Source organism: Podarcis liolepis, assembly GCF_965112155.1.
Source record: "Podarcis liolepis genome assembly, chromosome: 17".
NCBI lineage: Eukaryota > Metazoa > Chordata > Lepidosauria > Squamata > Lacertidae > Podarcis > Podarcis liolepis.
The window spans coordinates 42,951,255-42,974,311 of record NC_139571.1 but is presented as its reverse complement, the minus strand read 5'-3'; the positions used below and the strand labels follow the sequence as shown (position 1 = coordinate 42,974,311).

General features: G+C 42.8%; 1 protein-coding gene across 2 annotated transcripts in view; it reads right to left on the bottom strand.

Moving 5' to 3' along the window:
• Positions 1–1,070: 1,070 nt before the first annotated feature.
• Positions 1,071–23,057, bottom strand: part of KPNA1 (karyopherin subunit alpha 1) — a 28,919-nt gene continuing 6,932 nt past the window's right edge. For both annotated transcript variants that reach the window (XM_083481810.1, XM_083481809.1), the window contains exons 2-14: positions 16,892–17,025; positions 15,372–15,479; positions 14,132–14,231; positions 12,770–12,864; positions 11,194–11,325; positions 10,226–10,314; positions 9,366–9,465; positions 8,883–9,046; positions 8,478–8,556; positions 5,966–6,091; positions 5,289–5,416; positions 4,578–4,756; positions 1,071–4,003 (exon numbers count right to left, since the gene is read on the bottom strand). In XM_083481810.1, coding sequence (XP_083337936.1) covers positions 3,816–4,003; positions 4,578–4,756; positions 5,289–5,416; positions 5,966–6,091; positions 8,478–8,556; positions 8,883–9,046; positions 9,366–9,465; positions 10,226–10,314; positions 11,194–11,325; positions 12,770–12,864; positions 14,132–14,231; positions 15,372–15,479; positions 16,892–17,020 — 1,617 coding nt within the window. In that variant the 5' untranslated portion in view covers positions 17,021–17,025 and the 3' untranslated portion in view covers positions 1,071–3,815. The remainder of the gene's footprint in view (positions 4,004–4,577; positions 4,757–5,288; positions 5,417–5,965; positions 6,092–8,477; positions 8,557–8,882; positions 9,047–9,365; positions 9,466–10,225; positions 10,315–11,193; positions 11,326–12,769; positions 12,865–14,131; positions 14,232–15,371; positions 15,480–16,891; positions 17,026–23,057) is intronic.

Sequence of the window (23,057 nt, the reverse complement as noted above, 5' to 3'; positions counted from 1 at the left end):
CAGGTTTTTCTCAACTGAACCCCCAGCTCCAACCATTGACTTTGTCCTGTAGAACTCCGTGGCATTTTGGGAACATGCTCATATGGAGATCCATTTGCTCAGTCTATACCGTATCGCTGGCTTTTGTTACAAGGCAAACAGTCCACTTTTGGGGTTACAAAATTATCTCATCTGTAGCCTTTCAGAGTACAGTAGTTTGGCTTGGGCATAACGTATACCATATCCCATTTTTCTGGGTACCAAGAAGTTCCTTGAACACTGCGGGGTATGTCATACTACTATTGAAAGACTTAACTTCTCTAAGAAGAATGCCATGATCTCTGAATATACAAATTCAGTTCTTGATAGAGCCTAGAAATAGTTTTCATACTAATTCAGGTGTCTTGGGCTACATGTATACAGAATTACTACCCAAAGCACATGGCTAAATGTACATATTTCAAAATATGTATCTTTAAATAATATATTCCTCCCCTACCTTTTGTGGCCTGCCCCCCCAGTAAACAGGACATAATCCTCTCATGCTAGTATTATACACCCTATAGCTTTGGGAAATGATTTATAGATTATGGTATGGACCCTAAATGCTTCCTTCAATCAAATCACATTTGAATGAGGGTGCTGTCTCCCTTAAACCCAATATGCAACAATGGGGGGTCTCTCTGCCAGAGACATTCAATACACAGCTTTGGGCTAGTAGAGACAGAAGGCACAATCTCTGCCAGGTTCATATCCATCTCCTTCCTGCCCTTGACCCCCCCCCCCAGCGAAAAATGCAGGCAGTGTTCTGCTCGTCCAGGTCAGCAGCAGGTCAACACTGAAATAATATTTAAGTGTTAGTGCAAGCCTTCAAAGGTTTAGGAAGTGTGGTTTGACGCTTCAACTCATTGTCCAGAACTTTTACGCAGCCACCTCCATCTCACAGAGTTAACCCAACTTCCACATACCTGCCGCCTCTCAACTTTGGATTGTATATTCTGATTTGCGTATGTACATCACCACACCGGCTAACAGAAAGAAGCACCACATTAGCCCTACTTTTAAAAATGAAAGAAAAAGACAGCACTCCATTTCACTTCTATGTATTTATGGTTTAATTCACTCCTTTAAAGAGAGAATTCATTATTTCCTAGCGGGAACACCAATGCACCACGTTCTCACTAGCTTGGGAGAAAAACTTTCGGTGTGAGAAAGATATAGGATGTGTGTAAATATACATATATACATACACATTAGCACACACATTGGAGGAGTGTGCCTGTGCATATATACTCTAGGTAAGCACACACATATACACACTGTCAGTGTTTGTGCATGTGAGACATTTCTGCACCACATGCACCCTTCACTGAAATTGGCTTACAAAATATGCAGCTTGCTGCCCCCCCGAAAAACTATCAATTAAAGTACATGATTTGAAACAAATCTTATAGAAATGACATGTCATCAGTAATTTACACTTTAAAAAACTCAGCCACAAAAAAAAATCTGGAAGCTGAAACAAGATTGCTATTCATCAGTGCTGCTACCACCCTTAAAGAAACATGGTTTACTATGGGATATAAAGGCAACATTGAGGTTGTTATAAAGACTAGCCACCTAATTTAAAGAACCAACCAACCAGACGGTACTTCATTTTTTGCCCACAATACACCCCATGAAACTACTCTTCTCACACCTCGCTTACCTTTCTTGTACATTGTTTGATTCCTGTGGATTCATTCTCCCATCTGCAGTTTTGGTGCATTCTCCCCCTTTTTAAACATCAGTCCAGTCAATCCTGCTGGATTTGGTTACCTGATGATCCCACGAGGCCAAATCAGAGAGAGGCCACAGATTGCTTCTCTCATAGTAGGGGGCCAACTTTTTTTGCCTAGTTTTAAATTTCCCCCGGAACAATAACCAAAATGGGAAATAAGTTTATTGCGAAACACATGCCCGCCCCCCCCATCTCAGCCCAGCCCTAATTTTAAAGTTACAAACAACTGAAGTTGAAATGGTAACCTAAAGATGCTTCTTCGTAAAGCAGCACAAAACTAAAGGAAGTTAACTTAGGAGGGTGGAGGCTGATGAAGAATGGAGAGAACGGGCGGCTGCGAGAGCTCCCATCCTAAAAGCACAGACATAGATACAAAGTGTTCAGGAGAAGGGTCAGTCACAGAGAAGAACACCGATGAGACCATACCTCCTAATAGGTTGACAAAGTAGGTTTCGTTGCAGGCGATGTCAGTTTTCTTCCGTTAATTATAACATGAAGAATCTTGTCAAACCAATTCTGACAACAGAATTTATTATGTATTCACAATGTTTGTAATGGAAGGTCAAGTCCTGGAAAGTCAAACTGACTCAAGGTGCCGCCCGGTCAGGGAACAGGGTGCAAGCGTCCCGCAAGATCCATGCATTCACAAGAGAGTGAACAACACTGCTGATCATGGCTGATGCCAAGTTAAATTAAGACTATGCTGTCGGAGTCGGCTGGCCTTGGACTAGGTGAAGAGGTTCAAAACAATTGGCGTTCATATCCAATGTCTTCAGTCCGAGCGTATCGGAGAGACACCATCTTGGTGCTAGTCAAGAGAGCATTCTACGGACACACAGAGACGGCACGACGAAACCCCTGGTTGTTGCAGGAAGCTGACGTGATGGCGTTTGGCCACAGATCAGCTGTACTAAGGATTAAATGAGCGGTGTCAGTCAAGAATAATAGATGATTTCAGAACTTAGGTTTCATTAGTCATAAGAGCGTTCTATGTGCCTTTAAGTGAAGTTTATAGAATCCAGGTGTCCCTTTCTGGCCTGACTTAGAAGCCACAGTCCACGCAAGCAGAGGTGGCCCAGGGAGCCAGTTATCTTCTTTGCTTCAATATTTTAGCATATCAAGAATTTACAACAGAATGTGATTTACAGACAGCCCTGTTCAACCAAGACGTTTACAAAAACTCAAGCGTGGATTTCTCAGCAGGAACCATGTTAATGAGGACCACTTTCGAAACTTGAGAGAGATTTCAGTCTGAATGTAGAGGGAGCCAATTGATGCTGTGGCAGATGGACACGAACAGTTCCTCTATCCCTGACAGGATTTCGGACATCTTCAAAAGAGCCCTGGCTGCCCCACGGGAGTTACAGAGAGATGGGCTCCGTTCCTCATGCAGACAGAAGAGAACAAACCCCATGCGGTCGAAAGGGCAGCATAGGAATCCTGCCTGCTGTCAACTGTTCATTGTTCCAAGAACCTGGAGCAGCTCATTCACTGGCGGCTGTAAGTGCAGGGAACAGAGAGCTCCTTCCTGTATCTCTGTGTATCATATATGTATATATATAGTATACATACATATATATAGATTAACAGAAGCCCAAGCTGCCACACACAGAACCACCACCATTCAAAATTCTGTGTGAGCCTCAAATGAGACGGGCACTCAAGGACTGCCTGGAAAGGAAGAGTCTCTCAAATCCTCTTTGTCGATAGCAAGAACACCGCAACACACACACAGACACACAAAGGAAACTCCACCCTTGTTTTAGAATCTAGGATTACACCACTTTAGTGTGTACTTCATTGGGGAAAACTGACATCTTTGCAGACGTGCCCAAGCTCTGGAGAGATGGGCACAGCAGCTAAGGTAAGCCCTTACCGAAGTGGCATCCTACAACAAAGAGCCGAATGTTTTCCAGTTGTGTTTGTAAGGAAGCGTGTGTGCAAAGCAAGCAAATGAGCTCACACAGGTTTATGGAAAACAGGACCACTCTGTGGGCAACTCAGAGCTCTACAATAGGGCTGGATGGGCAAGTGCAACGCAGTGCACAGGAGCGCCTCACAGCTGGAAACCTTCCATGGGAGCCTCGCACTGCTGGAAGATGTACTGCTGCTGGCCAAGATCGACTTGGGGGGCAATGCTGCTGTCTTCCTCCTCTGTCCCAAAGTAGTGCTCAATCAGATCAAAGGCCTTCTGGTAGATTTCTTGGTTCTCGTGGCTCTGCAGGAATTCAATCTTATCCAGGCCTGCAAGAAAAATACACAGAGCCCCTCAGTTCTTGAACATGAAGGTACACCTGAAGTGCTTCATCTTTGTCAACGATGGAGAACCTCTGGCTCTCCAGATATTGGTGGATTCCCCATCACCCCATATCATTTGCCATGCTGGTTGGGGCTGGCGGTAGCTAGAGTCCCCAAACATCTGGATGGCCACAGGTTCCCTATATGTGCATGTTGATGAGAAGGGGGTGGGGGGCAAAGACGGAGCGAGATACACAGACCAGGCTATCTGAGCTGTAGCTTCAATTAAAAACCAGGAGACTCCACTGAGACCCCACAAAGATTCTAAAGGCAGAAGTTTCCATTGCTACTGGAGCTATCCCATCCCACAACTGCCTCTTCATTACTTCAGACTTTGCAGGTGCTGCTTAGGTAATGATGTGGTACAGAAATATTAAAATGCGCCCCCCCCCCGACACTGAAAGAGTACAATTTTGCTTGGAAAGTCTTCCATTTACTTTGAGGTCCTAATAAACCATGAGAAACGAGGCAAAAGTTGGCTAGTCTAATATGGATGTCGCCCACCAGCACATCCCCTTACCGTAGGCTTCCTCAATGAGTGCACAGTATGGGTTAATGCCAGTTCCACTTCGCCTGGCTTCTTGCTCGCCCAGTCTCAGGATGTTTTCCAGCCCATTAAGAGCCACCTGCACAATCTTCGAGTCCATTACCGTCAGGAGGTCACAGAGTGGTTTGATGCAGCCAAGTTCTACCAGGTACCTGAAAACCACAATGGAGTGAGAATCAAGACAATGAGAGGATTCGGTTTGGCAAAGTGGCAGCACCACTTCTGGCACCTTGGTTAAGTCACCGTCAAAAGCACAAACATCTCTGAAAGGTATGATGGAAATGGCTCGAGCCAAGAGGTGCTGGTTGTATGTTAGGAAGTGTTCTTGAGAGAGAGGAACAGCGTTCCGTTCACCCATGTCCAGTGGACAACACTCAGTGGCATGAAGAATCTGGGCAGTTCTTCTAGAAAGTGAAGCCTTAGAAGAGGCTGACCAAAATAGTGTAGACTGGAGTGGGGAAATCTCCAGATATTGCTGGACTACTACTGCATAAACTCTGGCCATTAGCTATGCTGACCAGAGGTTCCCCACTCCTGACAGAGATATGAGAAAACATGTGTGAATAGAGAAGGCATCTTTTGGTCAAGGGGGATGAGGAGGGCAGGAAAAGAGAAACTTTGCAGCACCAGCTCTCAACCTTTCCACCGTGAAGATCTTTGTTTGGAAACCTTGCTGGCACTTACTTGATCTGTTCAGCAGAGCCACCAGATGTTGCATTAGTAATAGCCCAAGCTGCTTCTTTTCTTGTCCGAAACTCGGCAGTTTGCAATATACTTATCAGGGCTGGGAAAATGTTGGCATCTATGACAGTCTGAAAAATAAACAAGGTCTTAATAGCAGATTTAAAAATCGGGATTATTTGCTTCAACACAGTAATATGACACAGAGTGCTACAATGAGGGGGGAAAGTATTTGATCCCCTGCTAAATTTATCTGAGAACACAGCCGGTTACGTCTCGTGTGTTTATTGAGGATGCTTTACGTGACCATAGGTTTGTTTGTTGTTTAGACCAAATAACCGGCTTGAGTCCAGCAGAAAGGGGGATGGCGCAGGTTACTCTAATCATGGAAATCTGGATTCAACAGTGGTTTTTGTTTGCTTGTTTTGTTTTTATTCAACAGTATTGAGCATCCATCTCCAACTGGTCTAATATTTTGTGGGGGGAGGAGTAGAGTTATTCTCCTGTTCTCCTGACATTTTCCAGTTCTGATCTTGAATTTATAAAAGTCTGCTGAAAATGCCAAACGAGATACAAGCAAGAGCGTGTAATATTCTGCCAAAGTCTGCATGGACAGCAATAGATCTAAGAATCTGATTTTGTCTTGGCAAGTGAACCTCTGAGCCAACCAGCTTCATTACCTGAATCTGCGCTCTGTTTCCAGCTGTGATGTTTGATATTGTCCAACATGCTTCCTTTTTTATTGATTCTTTAGGACTGCTAAGCAAGTGTAGTAAACTCTGCAGAGCCGAACAATTCAATATTACCTGGGAAAGGGAAAGAAAGAGATTGATTTTAGACTGCATCCAAAAGATGGATCTAAAAAATCCATGCACACGTACCTTAAGCAAACATGAGGAAGGCATAATAAAGAGATTTTCCCCCTTATCTAAAATCAAAAGAATATGCTGAGAAAAAGCAGAAAGCTCAAGGAAGTAAAGGGGAGAATAAGATAGCAGTAGGTCTGCCTGAAGATAAAATCAAGTGGGAAGAAACGAAAAGAACGAAAGAGGCAGAAAAGGCAACATAAAGGCCTTTTCCATGCACAGAAAGTACTGTCAATGACAGGAGCAGATACTGAGCAGGGCATGAGAGTTTGAAGAACTCGACGGAGAAGACAGGTGCACTCAATACCTTTCTCGTCTCAGATTTAGTAGAAAGTAAGCTGTCACTGATGAGGAGGCAGATATTCTAAGTAATGTATTAATAATGTTAAAGACTGCATAGGTAGGCATTTTCATGTTAACGAATCTAACCAATGAACCTAGATGTCTCACGCTCTAACCCTGTAAATATAAGATGAGCAAGAAAGTAAATGTGAAAGAATGGAAAATATTATTTTGAAAGCTTAAATTTCTCCCGCAATGAAGTGGCAGACTTTGCCAAAGAAGAGCAAGGAGGGGTTGTTTATCATTAGACTTTATTTAACAAGTCTCACAAGACTTGCTCTTGCAGCCCATGAAGGATACAAAGGGTGGGTTTTGCCACTGTACCGCAGGTGCACAACTGACGAGAAGAAAGGATTCTGGTGAACATTACAAAGATGTGTTTACAAATGCAGGTGCAAGAGATACAAAGAAAGTCTACTCAAAATATCAGAGACCACCATGCTCAAAAGACAGATTTACAATCTAACACTGAGGAAGGCTGCATGCTCAGAACTTGACTTGAAAACTCCAAGATTCTGAACTGAAATAAGAAAGTTGAGTAGCACAAATAGTGCTTGGTTCCTAGGCACTAAAAAAAAAAAATCAGTGAAAAGGATATGCACAGATACCCTATAGCCAACAAGCTCGGACAGTGTTTCTCAAACTGTGGGTCCTGGCACTTTTCCTGAGCAGATTCCAGAAAGAAAGTCTCCCTGCCACAACTAGGTGAACAGCACACTATCACTGGGAGCACCACTGAAGAGACGGACTCCTTCCCTTCCTGTCATGCTGAATTTCTATTCGGCCACACCTATATTAGCATCATCATCATCATCATCATCATTTTACTCACTATATTGATATGCTCACGTTTTCTGTTGCAGGGGAGGAAGGTCAGGCTCAAAAAAGTGGAGTTTGCATATAATTGGCTCTGACTTCAAATGTTTTGAGAAGCATGATACTAAAGAATGCCACAAGCGATTATGTATGTCTCAAAGATTTAGCCGTATCCTAGAGAGTTGGAACTAGTAAGCACAGGAATGAGTATTTCAAGGAGAGCGCAGGCCAAGGGCACCAGGAATAAGGCCAATGTAGCTTTCTGAACACAGGATTTCAAGGCACAAAACCTCAAGGGGGTTAAAGGGGGGGGGGGGAGGGTTGAATCCAACGAAGTCATTGCATGGGCAGAAAGAGTTCTATTTGCACAATAGAACTTCTCCTCCTCCAACCCCCATACCTGCTCCAGAGTGTTGGGAGTGAGGAGATTTCACCCCTCCCATTCCAAGAATCTGCTGATGTTCTCTGCTGATTCTCCAGAGAGGAGGGGGGGGGGGAGTTTCTGCTCACTACTTATTCCGCTCCAGCCTCACATCAAAGAGAGACTGAGTGTTAGAGAGAGAGTTATCTCTGTATAGATAAGGTTGCTGCTAAGAGCAGCTGCAGACACTCAGTGCAGTTCAGCTTCTTCATTTAGCTCTGTATATAGTTTGTATGATAGTTGTAGATAGAATAAAAGTAGTTATTCTACAGAGCTGTTCTCCGAGTGGTTTATGCTCTGCTGTACTCTGCTGTGCAACGACTGTCTTCGGAAGTGAATCTGGTGCTCACAACTCTGAGTTGTGAGTCCCCAGCACTTTGACCTGTTCCTGTGCAGAAGGTGGTCTCTGGAAGTGCTACCCCAGCTTGCCTGGCCCAGAGAGTGGCTGAAGTGGGTGAGTCCAGTCGGTGGCACTGGCTCAAGGGCGATGCTGACAGGGAGAACCCCCAGGAAAGATTTGGAGGGGAATGTGTGGGGTGCACAGAGGGTGGAGAGGAAGGAAAAGTCCCATTGTCTGAGCAGAAGCTCTTCTGCTTGTGCAACATTTTCATTGGATATAACCCACAATACATGTTCAACTCTATGAAGCCTCTTAAGGCTGAGGACTGAAAGAAAGAGATTTACTTCTATTCAGTGACTGTGAAATCTGGAATCAGTAAATGTTGTTGCCGTGAGCACTGTTTATACCTGGGTCTGGATATCATCCCCTGTAACAATGTTCCCAACGGCTCGCAAAGCAGGAGATACCACTTTGTAGTCGTTATGCCTAGAAAAGGGAAAAAAAGAAAGGCTTCAGTTTAACAGAGTCAAATGTTATTTGTTTCATAGTCACGTCTTCAACTGTTGTGTCTTGCTGCCAGGATGCAAGGCCACTGTGTTCTATTTATTCCTTTGTTTCTTTAAGTAATAGGGACATAATAACCACTGTTCCTGCAATGTGGTTCAAAACAGGTGGCCCCCAAATAATGTATTTACACCTGCACTTTCAGCAAGAAATAAAAGCCAAGGCCAGCCTGACATGACGGCAAGTAAAAGGACAACATTTAATGGACTTGCTTGATTAAATAAATTTGCTTGATCTCAAGTCCTTACATCAGGAGTTCCACAAGTCTCCTACATACTCCTGCATCAATCACAGCCTGGATTTTATCATTGGGTCCATCAGACAAGTATGAGAGTGCCCAACAGGCATCTGCTAGGACATCTGTGTCGTTGACAAAGAGCAGCCATGACAGCACACTCAGACAGGGGGAGACCTACAAAGGAACGAGAGGGGTGAAAAATCAATGGAATAAGCATGCCTGTCATCACAATTACTACTGTGCGCAGATCTTTTTCAACAAAGGACCTAAACCAGTGTTTCTCAAACTTGGTCCCCCAGCTGTGGTTGGACTACAACTCCCATCATCCCATCTGGAAGCATACATGACAGCAAACAATTATTTTTTAAAACGAGATGAGAACTTTGTTTCCTTAAAAGCCTCCAGATATTTAAGAAGGCTGCTCCAGAAAGGAATGTTGTGAACTCCTTTTCTTATCCACAAAAGGCAATGCTTTTCAGACTTTATTTCCTACCTTAGCAAAGTCTGGGGGAGGATTCTTTCCTCTGCAAAGATTAGAGAGTGCCCACACGGCATTCCGAGTCATGGTGAGACGATTCTGTTTGGAAAGCAATCTGAAAATACAAAAAAGGGAAAAAGTATTGCAACAGAAAGCTTATGAGAAGAAGAGGACACTGAACACAAACTACCGGGTATCTGCTTTCTAACTTGAAATCATGCTTATAAAAGAAAACCCTGTTAAATTCCCATAGTTACAGTGGCACCTCGATTTCTGTTTTGAGTTTTGGAACGTTTTGGAACTCAAAGGGTCTTCCGGAATGGATTATGTTCAAAAACCGAGGTACTACTGTATTTTTTATTCCCCAGAAGTTCAGGAGGAAATGTCATGCTTTCACAGAATGACATGGGGGGGGGGGGAGAGTAAAACTTGCTGCTAATGAGGGAAGATATGGAGGTCGGTGTAAGAAATGCAAGTATAGCAACACCTCCTATGCGCACAATCCTATGTTTACTCAGAAGTAAGTCCCTAAAATTCAGTTGGGCTTACTCCTATGTTAGTGGAATTAGGATTCCAGCCTAAGCTTACCTTTTGCTTGTAGGGCTGGCCAAATGATGAAATATTTTCTCCTCTCTATGCATCCTTCCCAACAGACCACATTAAAGCAATAAATATCAACTACAAAGTTATCTAGGTAGAGTCAGACAATAAGTGTCTCTAATAGTTTGCACATTACACCAAATTCTTCTGTGCTAATACTGTAGTGCTCATCTGCATGAGCACATGAACACAGACACACACAAAACCACTCCGGTCAGGGTTATTCTATCGGGCACTGCTGGCAAATAAACTTGAACACCATCTAGAAAACTTACTGCAATAGAGGGGGTAAGATGTTGCAGTCCAGCACGTAATCTCTACACATAGTACTGTCCCCAGCAATATTGCCGAGGGCCCAAACAGCCTGAGAAAGAAGACAGGATACTGTTAGATCAACTTTTATGAGAGTGCAACGCTCCCTTGTCCTGTATCTCAGCACCAATAATTGTCTTAACGTCATATTCATATATGAGCCAGCCTGACTGCTCCCACCTATCAGTATTGAGCCAAGTCACAGCTTGCTAGATAAGTTGAGTTGTTTGAACATGAGGCAATAGGAATCATTGAGGTTCTAAAGAGTTACTGTTTCCCTTTATTTATGTATTTAAACAGTTTATATACTAGAATCAGAAGTGTGCACCCACCAAAAATTACACCCAGAAACACATAATACCAACACACTGCCTTCTGCTCAGCTCCCCCTTCCCTTGGGATCCATAAAAATCAGTTAAGGAGTGGAGGCATTATTTTCACCCCAATCACAGCAATACTTAAAACTTCTCCACTCAGCATGCTCCACAGGGATGAAAACCAGGCCCTCCACACGCCTCCCCTGATCCATGCTGATCAGCCAGGAGGGCTGATCTGAATTCCCCAAGACGCTGCTCTAGGCAGAGAGGTTTACACCTCCCCTTCTGCTGTGCTGTGATCAGAAGGATGAGCACGCAAACACAGATCAGCTGGAAAGTGGCAAGCAATCTTCTTCCTGATTGCAGTGCACATGGAAAAACTCAGAATACACCCAGCATTTTCTGAAGAGGAGGAAAAGAACTCATCCCTGTTGCCCGGATTAAGTCCATGGGCCAAAGGTTCTGCATCTCACAAGTAAGACTTTTGTTTGCCATCTTTTTAAACCAGATGAGCGTCAGCAGCTGGAGGACTTGAAACTAGGAATAGGAGGAAACTCAGTGGCGTGCGCTATACCCAGCAGCCTCTATGCTATCTTGCCTTTAGAGACACTAACCTGTTCTTGCACATCTTCAAATTCTGAGCTGAGTAGCTCTATGAAGATAGGAACAGCTCCCGCTTGGATCACAATCCGAGTCTGAAGGGAATTTCCGGAGGCAATGTTAGTCAGCACCCAGGCAGCTTCAAACTGGAACAGGAGAGAGAGAGGAAGCCATTCTTCAGCAGCGGTTTGTCTACGACACGATGCTTGAACCAGAAATCTGCACTAATTTGGGGTAGTTGCCATGCCATGCACTTGGTCAGAGGTGGCAACAAGCACAAGCCATCTAGCAGACACTTTAATCAGCTTTTCTCCCACTAACATCCTGCTCATCTGCTTTCTATGTAAAACACAATTCTGCAAATAATATTGCATTATCAGACAGACATGCTGCAATTAGCATTCATTAAAAAGTGTGTGCAGAAGAAAAGTGTATGCCTCTAACAGGAAGGCTACTGTGAGAACAGAATGCTGGACTAGTGGCCTATGTTCTTAATACAGGGTGTATAGGTAACAGCAGAGTCAAATGTGTACCTATTTTTCTCCTGATATCACAAACTGAAGAGCTTTGTTGGGACATAATTTGAAGGGATCATATCCCAAATTGCTTCAACATTCCCTGGACTTTTTTTAAAAAAAGTTAACTAAATGCAAAGAAACACGACAGCTAACCTTGAAGACACTTAAATTTACTTTCACTGGGCACATTGTATAAAGGCAACTCAAACTGATGTAAAATGATGGCTAAGAGAGACCTGGAATTTGATTCTTGCCTCTTTCATGAGCTCACTGTTTAAGCCTTAGGCAAGCCACTCTCAGCCATTTGTAATATCATCACCACTCCCTCTAACTGTGACCTCAAGGTAGAGAGTGCCAACCGAAATGGCCCAAACTGGATCCACTTAGAAACGAGAGGGAGGTATTAGCACAGACCAGGAAACTCCTGAAGTTCACAGTACAAAAAGCTCTTTTAAAAAATACAAACCCAGGGCAAAAAAACACTGCATAACAACCCAATGAAGGCAAAGTGTGCCCAGTAGCCAAAGAATGTTAGGGTTTTTTGTTAGGGGGGAGCAAAAAGTCTTGCACAGAGGAAACAGGTCCCTGAGCATATGTTATTAATCCCACTTGTTCACTCCAATGGTCAACTCTGAGACAACTGGAGCCCAAAGAGAGCACCCCCCCAAAAAACAAACAAAAAACAGCCCAGTGAGGGCAGGGGATGCTCAGTGGCCCACGGGAGCCCCAGGAGTGTCCACCGGAAAAGAGAAATGGAAAACCAGGAGTTGGGAGAAGGAGTGAATTGACTTTCTTGACCTTCATACAGTCAAAAATATCATGGAAGGAGGCATTGCTGGCACTCTGACCTATAAAGGCTGAAGATAAGTCTATAGCAGGCCATCTTCTCCTCAATCTTGATGGAATTTCAAGGATATTTTCTAATTAACTCCCAAGGTTAAATCGAATGAGTCCTTTAGGACAGACAGCATTTATTGCAAGAGCCCACAGGCCTTTAAGAAAATCCCACCTCTTTTTTTTACTTTAATTATCAAAGTCTATTCTATAAAATTGAGGAACAGAACACACATACCTGTAAAGTGCAGTTTTCTTTCCGCTTGAGGAACTCTACAAACCTGGGCACCACTCCTGGTGTACTGATGACCTCGTCTATAGGAGGATTCGGTTCTATTGAAAGCACAAAGATACCAGAGTCGGTTTTTCCACCCTTTTAAGTGAAGCTATGTGCTTACACAAGAAACAGATAATATCAGTTGTCCAAGGCATTCAGTTTATTACTTTACATGCAATCTTCTACACCCTCCGTTCTTATACTTGGGTCTTTCATGCCTGCAATGTGACATTTCCCATTTAGAAACAGGTAACAGCCATTTATTGTTTTATTAATTTAACTGATACCCTAGGACCTGTTCCCATAAGAACTGCTGCCCCACTTAAGTGTTCCAAAGCTGCAGGTCCCAAAGTTTAATGACAAGATTAGGTAAAGAACCCCTGGACGGTTAAGTCCAGTCAAAGGCGACTATGGGGTTGTGGCGCTCATCTTGCTTTCAGGCTGAGGGAGCCAGCCTTTGTCCACAGACAGCTTCCCGGGTCATGACAAAACTGCTTCTGGCACAATGGAACACCGTGACGGAAACCAGAGCACGGAAGCGCCCTTTACCTTCCCGTCAAAGCAGTACCTATTTATTTACTTGCACTGGCATGTTTTCAAACTGCTAGGTTGTCAGGAGCAGGGACTGAGCAATGGGAGCTCACACGGTCGCAGGGATTTGAACCGCCGACCTTCTGATCGGCAAGCCCAATGGGCTCAGTGAAACCACAGCGCCACCTGCTGCCTAATGACAAGATTAGAAGCACCTCTATCCCTAAAACCCTTACATAACAAAGGAGAACTGGGGAATGAGGTTGTAGCACAGGCACTGCCTGTCTAACATCAGTTTTGAGTGGCTCCACCATAACATCCCTCTTCTAATAACATCCTGGATCCAAGACTGCACAGGGAGAGGAGGGCAGCTGCTCAGTGGCTGCAGTCTCCATGCTGAAGTCAGCAGGAAGGCAGTGGCGGGTTGATTATTTGTATATAACCCCACCTATTCCACCTTTGCGCACAGTGATGCCCAAACAATGAACAAGACGAAATATGACATAAAACACAAAAGGGTACATAAAACAAGCAGGTAAACAACAACAACACAGAATAAAATAGCCAACTGCCAATAGTCAAAGCAGTTCCAGCTCTCCCAGCCATGCCCTGGCTCCACTCGTCCCCCTGACCCCAGCGCTTGGGGGGCATTGGCTGGTCGTGAATGCAAGCGGTGAGGAAAGGACCAACAGGGGATTCAGGGGGTTACAGAAAAGTTAGTGGCAATCATGTATATTGGGATACAAACAGGAACAGAAGCTGAGCTTTTTCATAACTACCTCTAGCACTCACCTTTTGAGAGTAGTTTTCGGAATTTCTGGGTAGCTGAGAGCTGCTGTTCTGGACTATTGGAGAAAATCATCTCAGTCATATCAGATGTGATCACTGCACTCTGCAATGACAAAGGAAAAATATTGTCACTTTTGCCTCAAATTTAAGGGCAAATACTTCTCAATGTGTTACTATAAAGAAGAAATGCAATGAAGGCAACTCCAAGTGCAAATGCAGAAGGGAGTAAGAGTATGTAAAATATAATTTCCTGTCTAAAATCCAGCCAGAAAAGTTCCTTCTCAAAACTACCACTGAAAATAGGAGCAGGAGATAGTGTGGCAGTGGCAAAAGGTTAAAGCAGCTCCCCCCATGGCGAAGTCCTGATTTGATCCCCCCCCATCAGCTATTTAACAAAAACCACCTTTGTAATCCCTATTTATGTCATATACCTAGCCCAGTCCCAAATTTATCAAAGGTATCTATGTATTCACATTGCAAAGTAAGAAACTGAGTCTGGCTGGCACTAAAAAGCCCTAAGAACTGACTTTTTGCATCGTTATTAATTTTTTTTTCATACCTACTGGTCTGCAAACTGCTTGAAGGAAGTGGAAAAGAGGTATATAATTAAGATAGCACCATTTGTTACTGGACGGGCTGAACAATCCAAATACCCCTTACTCCAGACCAGGGGCTAGAATGAGTGGAAGTGACTGTCAGCCCAGCTTTCCTGGCTAAGCTGGCCTCCCAAGAGTCACCAGTGCTGACCTCCTGCTTCTGCCTGCCAAATATGCCAGGAGGACACTGGCAGGATCCCTGCCAACAGGGGTGAACAGAGAGCCCTGAAACATTGGATCCTAAGCTGGTTCCAATGCCATCATGTGATGGTGTGGTGCCCAACCTGGGCCTGAAAACTGCAAAAGATTCACTTTCTACCCTGCAAAAGATTCACTTTCTACCATGCAAAAGATTCACTTTCTACCCTGGCCCTCGTGAGCAACAAGGCTGTGTATGTGGCAATGGCCCCAGTGCTCTGCAAAGTCCCACAGGCAGGGGCAAAGTCTAGATTGCTCCCTTAAGAGGGCATTTTCAGTGGCAGAGTGCAGCAACTGCTGCCAAATATACACAAGTTAGGCATGTCCAAGTGATCGTAGATGAACCGCTTTCCAGGGAAGTGTGTTTTGAGATTGCAGCCTTAGAAATCACAGCTGGCACTACTGGAAAAGCAAACTGAATGGAGTTGTCAAGTCTTTGCTCCACTTACAGAAGTCATTTCCATGTTATTCATTTGGGTTTCATGGAAGCCGCCATCTGACATAACTTCCTCTTCCGCTTCTTCATCAGCTGTAGCAACATTTCTGCGTTTAAACAACTGGAGAGAGATATGCAGAGAAATTACAGAGTTACAACTAACACTGTTTATACACTGAGAGAATATAACCAAAGATAGTGATTTTTTAAACACTATATAGAAATCATAAAGTGGGGCCACAGATCAGTGAATTCCTGGTCTCCCATGTCCCAATCCGACACGCTACATCACACAATGTCAGAGTAAAACACTCTTGTGGGGAAGGTCCACACATCATCTTCTTTCAGCTGTGGCGAGTTAGGCTGCAAAATAAGGCTGTAGTAGATGCTGTTTTGCCAACCACACAGCGTTCAGCATGGTATGAATTCAGAGAAATGATAGTCTAGACACTCTTGTGCTCAGATAATAGTGAGCAAAGGAGAGCTGGCGCCCGAAATATCGCTGACTTGAGGAGCGGAGATGACAACACACTGGGAGATCTTTATGTACATCCAAAGAAGACAGCTTCCATCAGCCTCTGTGTTTCGTCTCTGTTGGAGCTGCTAGACTGGTCTGACAGGGTAGCCTCCTTTGGGATAGTCTTACTACAGCAGAATCAGTCAGTTCATCAATGAGCCCATGCAGGTTCCACAGTGGTCTTGCCATGCTCAGTCTATACAGAAATGTGTGAAACAAGGCACAGAGGCAGGAGGCAGGGAGTATAAACATGAGAATCCTGAAGGCTACATCAGAGGCAGAAGCAAGGTGGTGGCTGGTGTCCAAGAATGAATCAAAGCAAGACTTGATGAAACTTGCTGTTTAAATTTATTATTAATTGATGTCATTACTTTCTATTGTTGTTTTATGATTACAAAGTAATGCTGTATGCTTAGTAGGGTATGTTTTATCCAGGGAAACACGTGCTTTTTATTCAAAAGAAGGTTTATCAAGCTAAATGTTGTCCAATCACAAAAATAACAGCAGGTTTGGGACATAATATCTGAGATTTATAAAATAAGAACTGAAATAAGGTAATAAATTGCTGTCTATAACTATCTGACTGAGAACGCAGGGAAGGGTGATGTGAGGAAGTCCAAAGACTATGAAAATATGACCTATGAACAACTGTATTTTATATGTATTCTTTTATTCTTTGTTTATTTCTTAACTTTGCTTTGACTTTGTTTGTCTGTAGGGTGATGGTACTTTATATGTTTGGTGGTTTGTTTGTTGTTTAAAAAAATTGCAATAAATATCTTTATAAAAAACAAAACAAAAATAACAGCAGGTTTGAATTCCTCACACACAAAAACGTATTTTTAAGACCCCTCACTGAATAAATTTGCAAAAGTAAATTTGCAAAAGTTATGTTTCACGCTCTAAAATGGTATGCCCTACTCCCCCGCCCATCCAAAGTTGGGTGACACCCAAGCCAAGAGATCCTGCAATTGAATATGGGATTTCTCATTTTCATTGCCTATGGAGGAGCGTACCTGCTCCTCTCGTTTCTGCTTCCGTAGCTGGAGGCCCTCTTCCTCCCGCCGGCGGCGCATTTCATCAGGATTCAGAGACTTGTTTTTATAGCTCTTCAGTCGGAAGTTCTCTTTTCCTGAAGTTGTCATGATTTCTAAACAGCAATGCAATTAGAAAGAAAATATGGGTCAAAGGAGCATTTTCTGTTCTGTTCTTTTGTTCAGTTGAATTTTTTATTGACTTTAGCAATGCCAATAGATTTCTTTCCAACCCTACAAGAGGTATAACATGTTAAAGGCAGGTATCAAGAGAGTAACTCTACCCCTAGCTCAGCAAATTTACTTGGCTAAGACGAACAGCAGATTAAAATAATAATTCTGATGAAGATATAATCTCAAAGTGTGGTGTCAAACATACAGGGATAAAGGCAGAAGATCTGCACTTGGGTCAATTCTTCTGCGGAACTCTTTATTAAGCCCCCTTAAGTACCCCAACAGTGTTTTTAGGGAATTTCCTAATTCCTGGCCAGAGTAACCTCAAAGAGGCAAAAATTTAATATTCTTCCTGCAACATTTATTTGAATAAGTATGGTAGAGGGAAGGTTGGAAAAGTGTTTGTTCCTATGCAAGTGCTTCCAAGCGTTTGAAGGTAGCAAGCAGTGGAGAAAAACAACTTTATAGCTTTTGTAGGAGTAAGAGTGAATATAGATGTCAGATTAAGTGTCAGTTCTGGCTCCCCTTGAAGCCCACGTGGCTTCAGCAGAAAGTCTTTGCTCTACTGGCATAGAGCCTATCCCCAAATAATAAACAAGACAGCAAAAATTCTGTGCAGTATTTTAGCTCATATTTGCCCTAATTTGTGTGGTCACATAAGTCCAGTACTTCTGGTCCCACTGATTTAATAACCCTGGTTGAAATTATTTTTACACCCAGTTATGAGCAAACATGAGACATGTAAATGGAATTAAGTTAAACTGAGATCATGTTATTGTGATTAAGATGGCAGATTAACAGTGTTAGGCTTTTCCCACATCATGAATTTCATTTATAGAGGGTTCTTGTAAGTCACTCCTACCACCACTCACAGAGCAGTATGACCCAGCCATGGAGAGCAGTCAATCAGCTGCAAAGGAAGGAGGCAGATCTTGCCTTTCCTGGCAATCATCTCTTTTCGACTCCACCCCTGCCTGCCCCAATGCGCACTGCAATGCATCAATCCATTCTCAGAGGAACATGCTCTGCAGGCAGCAAGGGGGAAATTTCATTTCCAGGAGAAGCAGACGCCAGTTTCAAATGAGAGCTTAATATTCTCACTGTTGCAATATTCATCGACCCTTACTTACACACACACACACACACACACACACACACACACACACACACACAGTTTGTGGCATCAAGGGAACGGAACACACAAGGTATGTGTGTGAACTTTGGGTTACAAGGAACAAAAAGCATACCACCCATTTAGATCAGCCACACGGTTTGCTTTCTGTAGACCTAAACAACCTCAATAGTGTGTGCAACACTATGGGGACTCTTTTTCCAATTAAGGGCTTTTGACTCATGGGAAAAGTCAACGGGAGCTGCTTTCAATGGAGGGCATTGAATTGCACCATTCCAGGACTAAATACCGCTTCCTTTCTCTGTGCCACCCCACTCCTCTCTCCCCCACACTCTGGGTGGTACTCTTTTACTCAAGAGTAGACCCAGTTAAATTAATTAGCTACGTTCATTTGTTTAAATGGCTCTACGCTGAGTAAGACTTAGTTGATGCCATACCATCTCTGCATGAGGCATGAACCAGGGTCCCAAGAAACCTGGTCAAGGATTACACATGGCTTGCAGCCCACAGGTAACCAGGTAATGTGAGAGTCAACCCTTATTCATATATAAATTGAAGGTATTATCAAAGAATTATATAAAACCAAAAAGCAGAGGCAGAAATAAATCACACACTTTAAAAATTCCATAAAGCTCCAAGCTGCACTTAATATGAAAGAAACACGAGTTACAACTGTGTCACAAGTTGTCCATGTGTATTTGTGGTGTGCAAAAGTCCTTCATCCACATCTAAGGGGCTCAGCTTTGGAGAAAAGTCATTTTGAGATAGCTCAAAAGACACAAACATGCTGGACTCAAAGGTGTTCTGATCCATCATGAATGCAGCTGCTCTTGTCCTCCCCTTCACCATGCAAACCCAGTTGAAAAAATCTCTAGATGTCAGGCTACGTGGCATGTGGTACCCTCAGCTGAAGCAGGAGGGTACAAAAGGGAAGATGTACTGTACATTCCAATGCTTTTCCTACATAACCGTTCCATAAAATGGCAATGTTACATTTGCTGCTATATCTCTTAGTTGAACAGACTGAGACATTATCAAGTTCAAGAGAAACATGCTCAAAGAATTGCCAGGGAAGTCTAAAATCATCATAATTAGTTTCAAAAAATAAGATTTCAAAAATGCAAGGAGATTTAAAACAAGGAAACTAAAAGGGAGAGTCAGAAGGGGGAAATATGTTCAGAAAATCTAGAGGTTGTCTTAAACATTATCTTAGGAGTTGATTATATAGCCAAGTCTAAGACGATACCAACATGTTTCAATAGCACCACTAGGGAAACTCTTGTTTTAAAGGCAAGAATGCTTCCTTTAAAAATGCAGAAGTCTTGTCCAAATGGGAATTTAAAAAGAAAAGCAGAGACTCTGGAAAAACCAATATAAACTGATAAGGCACAGGAGGAATTTGTGCAAGTTGCTATAAAGCCGGTAAGAACAGATAATAAACTTTTCTCAAAATAACTCAGAAGGAGGCTAGCAAGAGTGAAAAGGAACATTAAGTGACAAAGGAACCGAACTATTACTGAAGGAGGACAAAGAAATGAAGTGAATTCACTGCAGAAAATATTGGGACAGATTCTCACACCTGAATCACTGGTCAGAAGCAGTGAATCTTCTCAAACAGAGGTGATAAAGGATGTGCTTCAGAACTAATTGACAAGAAAGGAAAGGAAAAGAAGAACTAATTGACATCTTAAAATCAATGAGGCTGCATCGTTCTGGTAGTGCCTGAATACAAGACCACCTGGGAATTCTACATACACCCATCACATTGAGTTCCATGATGGGAGAAATGGGAGATATAAATATACCTATACAGTCAAAGCAGACAAACTACATGAATTTAGCGGAAGCTGTCCTGTTTGTTTATATTTAATAATTTTCTATACCACCCTTCACCTGAGGGTCACAAGGCAGTTTACAATATAAAAACAGAAAAAATACATAACACAGTAACAAACAAAAGGAATAATTCCCCTTCCTATTATTCCTTCTCTCAGAAGAGAAAAAAGAGTAATCATTAATAAGGGCTATTCTTATTATTACCCCCACCCCACCCCACAACAACCAATCAGCATTTCATGGCTGCTGAGTCTTCACTGGGTTCCTTGGCAGGGGCTTCCCCAAGGCTGCTTCTTCCTAATTTTTTTCCAGTCCTTCAGCAAAATTCGGGTTCCCTGAACCTGCTGAAACCTTTCCCCTTGTGTGTGGATGGTACCATTTTGCTTACATAAGGACCAGCATCAAGAGAACAGTTTGGTATTACAGTGGTGTGCTACCTTGGGTTAAGTACTTATTTCGTTCCGGAGGTCTGTTCTTAACCTGAAGCTGTTCTTAACCTGAAGCACCACTTTAGCTAATGGGGCCTCCTGCTGTCACCGCGCTGCCGGAGCACAATTTCTGTTCTCATCCTGAAGCAAAGTTCTTAACCCGAGGTACTATTTCTGGGTTAGCAGAGTCTGTAATCGGAAGCGTATGTAACCTGAAGTGTATGTAACCCGAGGTACCACTGTAGAACATAGAAGCAGGACCTCGCAACAAAATGCCATAGCGTATTAACACTGAATATAGTGTAGAGAGCTGCTATAAGCTACCCTGCCTTAGCACAGTTCTCCATCCCTTGATAGGTGTATAACCGTGAGCTACACTGCAGGATTTTTGGGTTCTGCTCTCCAAGCCTAACCTGCAGCGTGGGGGGAAAAGCAATGGATAACACTGCAGCACAGCTTTAAATTACTATTTCAGCTTCAGCCCAAACTTCAATAAGGGGTTTAATAACGTCTGGACAACACTGCAGCATTGCTGCAAACCACTCGTAGCCTGAGCTGCAGTATTCAGTGTGAGCTACACTGCAGGTCTATCAGGAGCCACTCTCTTCTAGCAACAGCCCTTGCAATTTGGGGAGAATGGATTGCATCTCCTTTGAATTTTGCATTGGCATTAGCGGCCATTTTTAAAGCATGTTTCACACCAAGAATTTGGAAACAGTAAGAACTCCCCCCGCCTCCCAGAGTGTGTGTGCTGTTGGTGGACACATGCGATCCATCCCAGCTACTTTACAATCTTGGATGTCTCCACTGATGTATATGGGCAGCTCTCCTCAAAAACATTCCCAGTGTGAACTTGGAAGGGACCCATCCAGACACTTCTTTATTTATTCCCTTTGTATCTATCTATGTTCCCATCCTCCTGCCCCAGTTGCACTGCTCCATTCCCTCCGCCCAGCCTGCTAGCAGTTTCCCCCTCTTAGCCTTCTGCGACTCTGAGTTATTACAGGCTGCTTTGGAGGGTGGTGTGTGGGTCTCCCCCATTATGGTTTCTGCCCTCCCTCCAGATATTCTTGAGCTCCTGCATATCTTGGGGTTACCCTGAGTCTCCGGACACCACTTACTGGGTACCAGTTTTGGCTCTATAGGCAAAAAAATAAATAAAAACCAAACGCTTATTAGAAGCAAAGACGACAATGGTCAGTTTTTACATTCATGGAAACAAGCCATCTTGTTTCCCAAAGCCCTGTGTTGGAGCATGTGCCATCCAACTTTAATAAATGAATTGGTGTCGGGGGGGGGGGGAGGGCAATAAGAACTTTACTAATTATTCAGGATGATCAAAAGCCCAGCAGCCATTGAGAAGAACATCACAACCATCTTCCAAGCTGGGTGAATGAGCAACAAAATGTCAGCTTAAATCCAATGTAAGTTTACAAAGTAATGCAAACTAGGGCAAAAAATGTTTTATTTCACATATAACCTGATGCAACAGGGGTCAAAATTGGTTGTTACTACCAAGGAAAGAAATGTTATGGTCTTAGTGGACAACTTAGTGATCAAGAGCAGGGACTGCTTTGGGCAGACGGGGACACATTCAGTTGTTGACAGCCAGGGTGGATTTGATTTAAATTAAATCGATTTAAATCGCTAGTCAGTAAGACTTTATTTAAATCATTTTTTTACAGAAAGAGTCATTCTTGCTGGTATAATCTTAATATTTACAACCAGATTAAAGTTTCATTTTTGGAATAATAAATTTTCAGAGTAGTTTTTACAGTTATATCAAAAATTACTGATTTGGTTATACTATTAGAAATACATAGACAAATAATTATGAAATTATTATGAGGTTTAATGTTAACTGTTTATATTTGGACAACTTTTCTGCTGTACTTTATTGGAAGGAGAAAAACAATCATTTCCTCAATTACAATTTAAACAATTTATTTAACTAAAACAGTAACATTATATCATATGTATCCATGTTTGTTAACTGATTTGTTAAGTGATTTTAAAAAAACCAAAAACCTTAGACTTGAGTTTTAGCACACATGAAAAACTTAAAACAAATCCTTATTTCCTGATGAACAGCCTTTGGACTACAATGTAACTTAAATAGAAAACTATCTTTAGAAAGATTTTTCCTCCAAAAGCATTTTATTTTAAAAATCCAATTTAAATAAGAAAAACTGATTTAAATAAAAAAAATCCATTATTTTAAAATAATTGATTTTTATCACCCTGTTGACAGCTGCTTTTATACCCTACAAAACCCCAAAGCAGGACCAAAGTTCTGGGATCGGTCCACTGTACTTAGGTCCATTTCAGATAAGGCCTGCTTCACTTTGAAGGAGGCCGAAATACCTCTACAGTGGTGCCTCGCAAGACGAAAACAATCCGTTCTGTGATTCTCTTCGTCTAGCGGTTTTTTCGTCTTGCGAAGAAAGCCCATTGAAGGATTAGCGCTATTAGCAGCTTTTAGCGGCTTATCTGCTGATCGGATCAGCTGATAAGTGGCTTAGCGGCTTAGAAAAGGGGGGGGAGGAAGGGAAAAAAACCAGCAGGAACTGGCAAGACA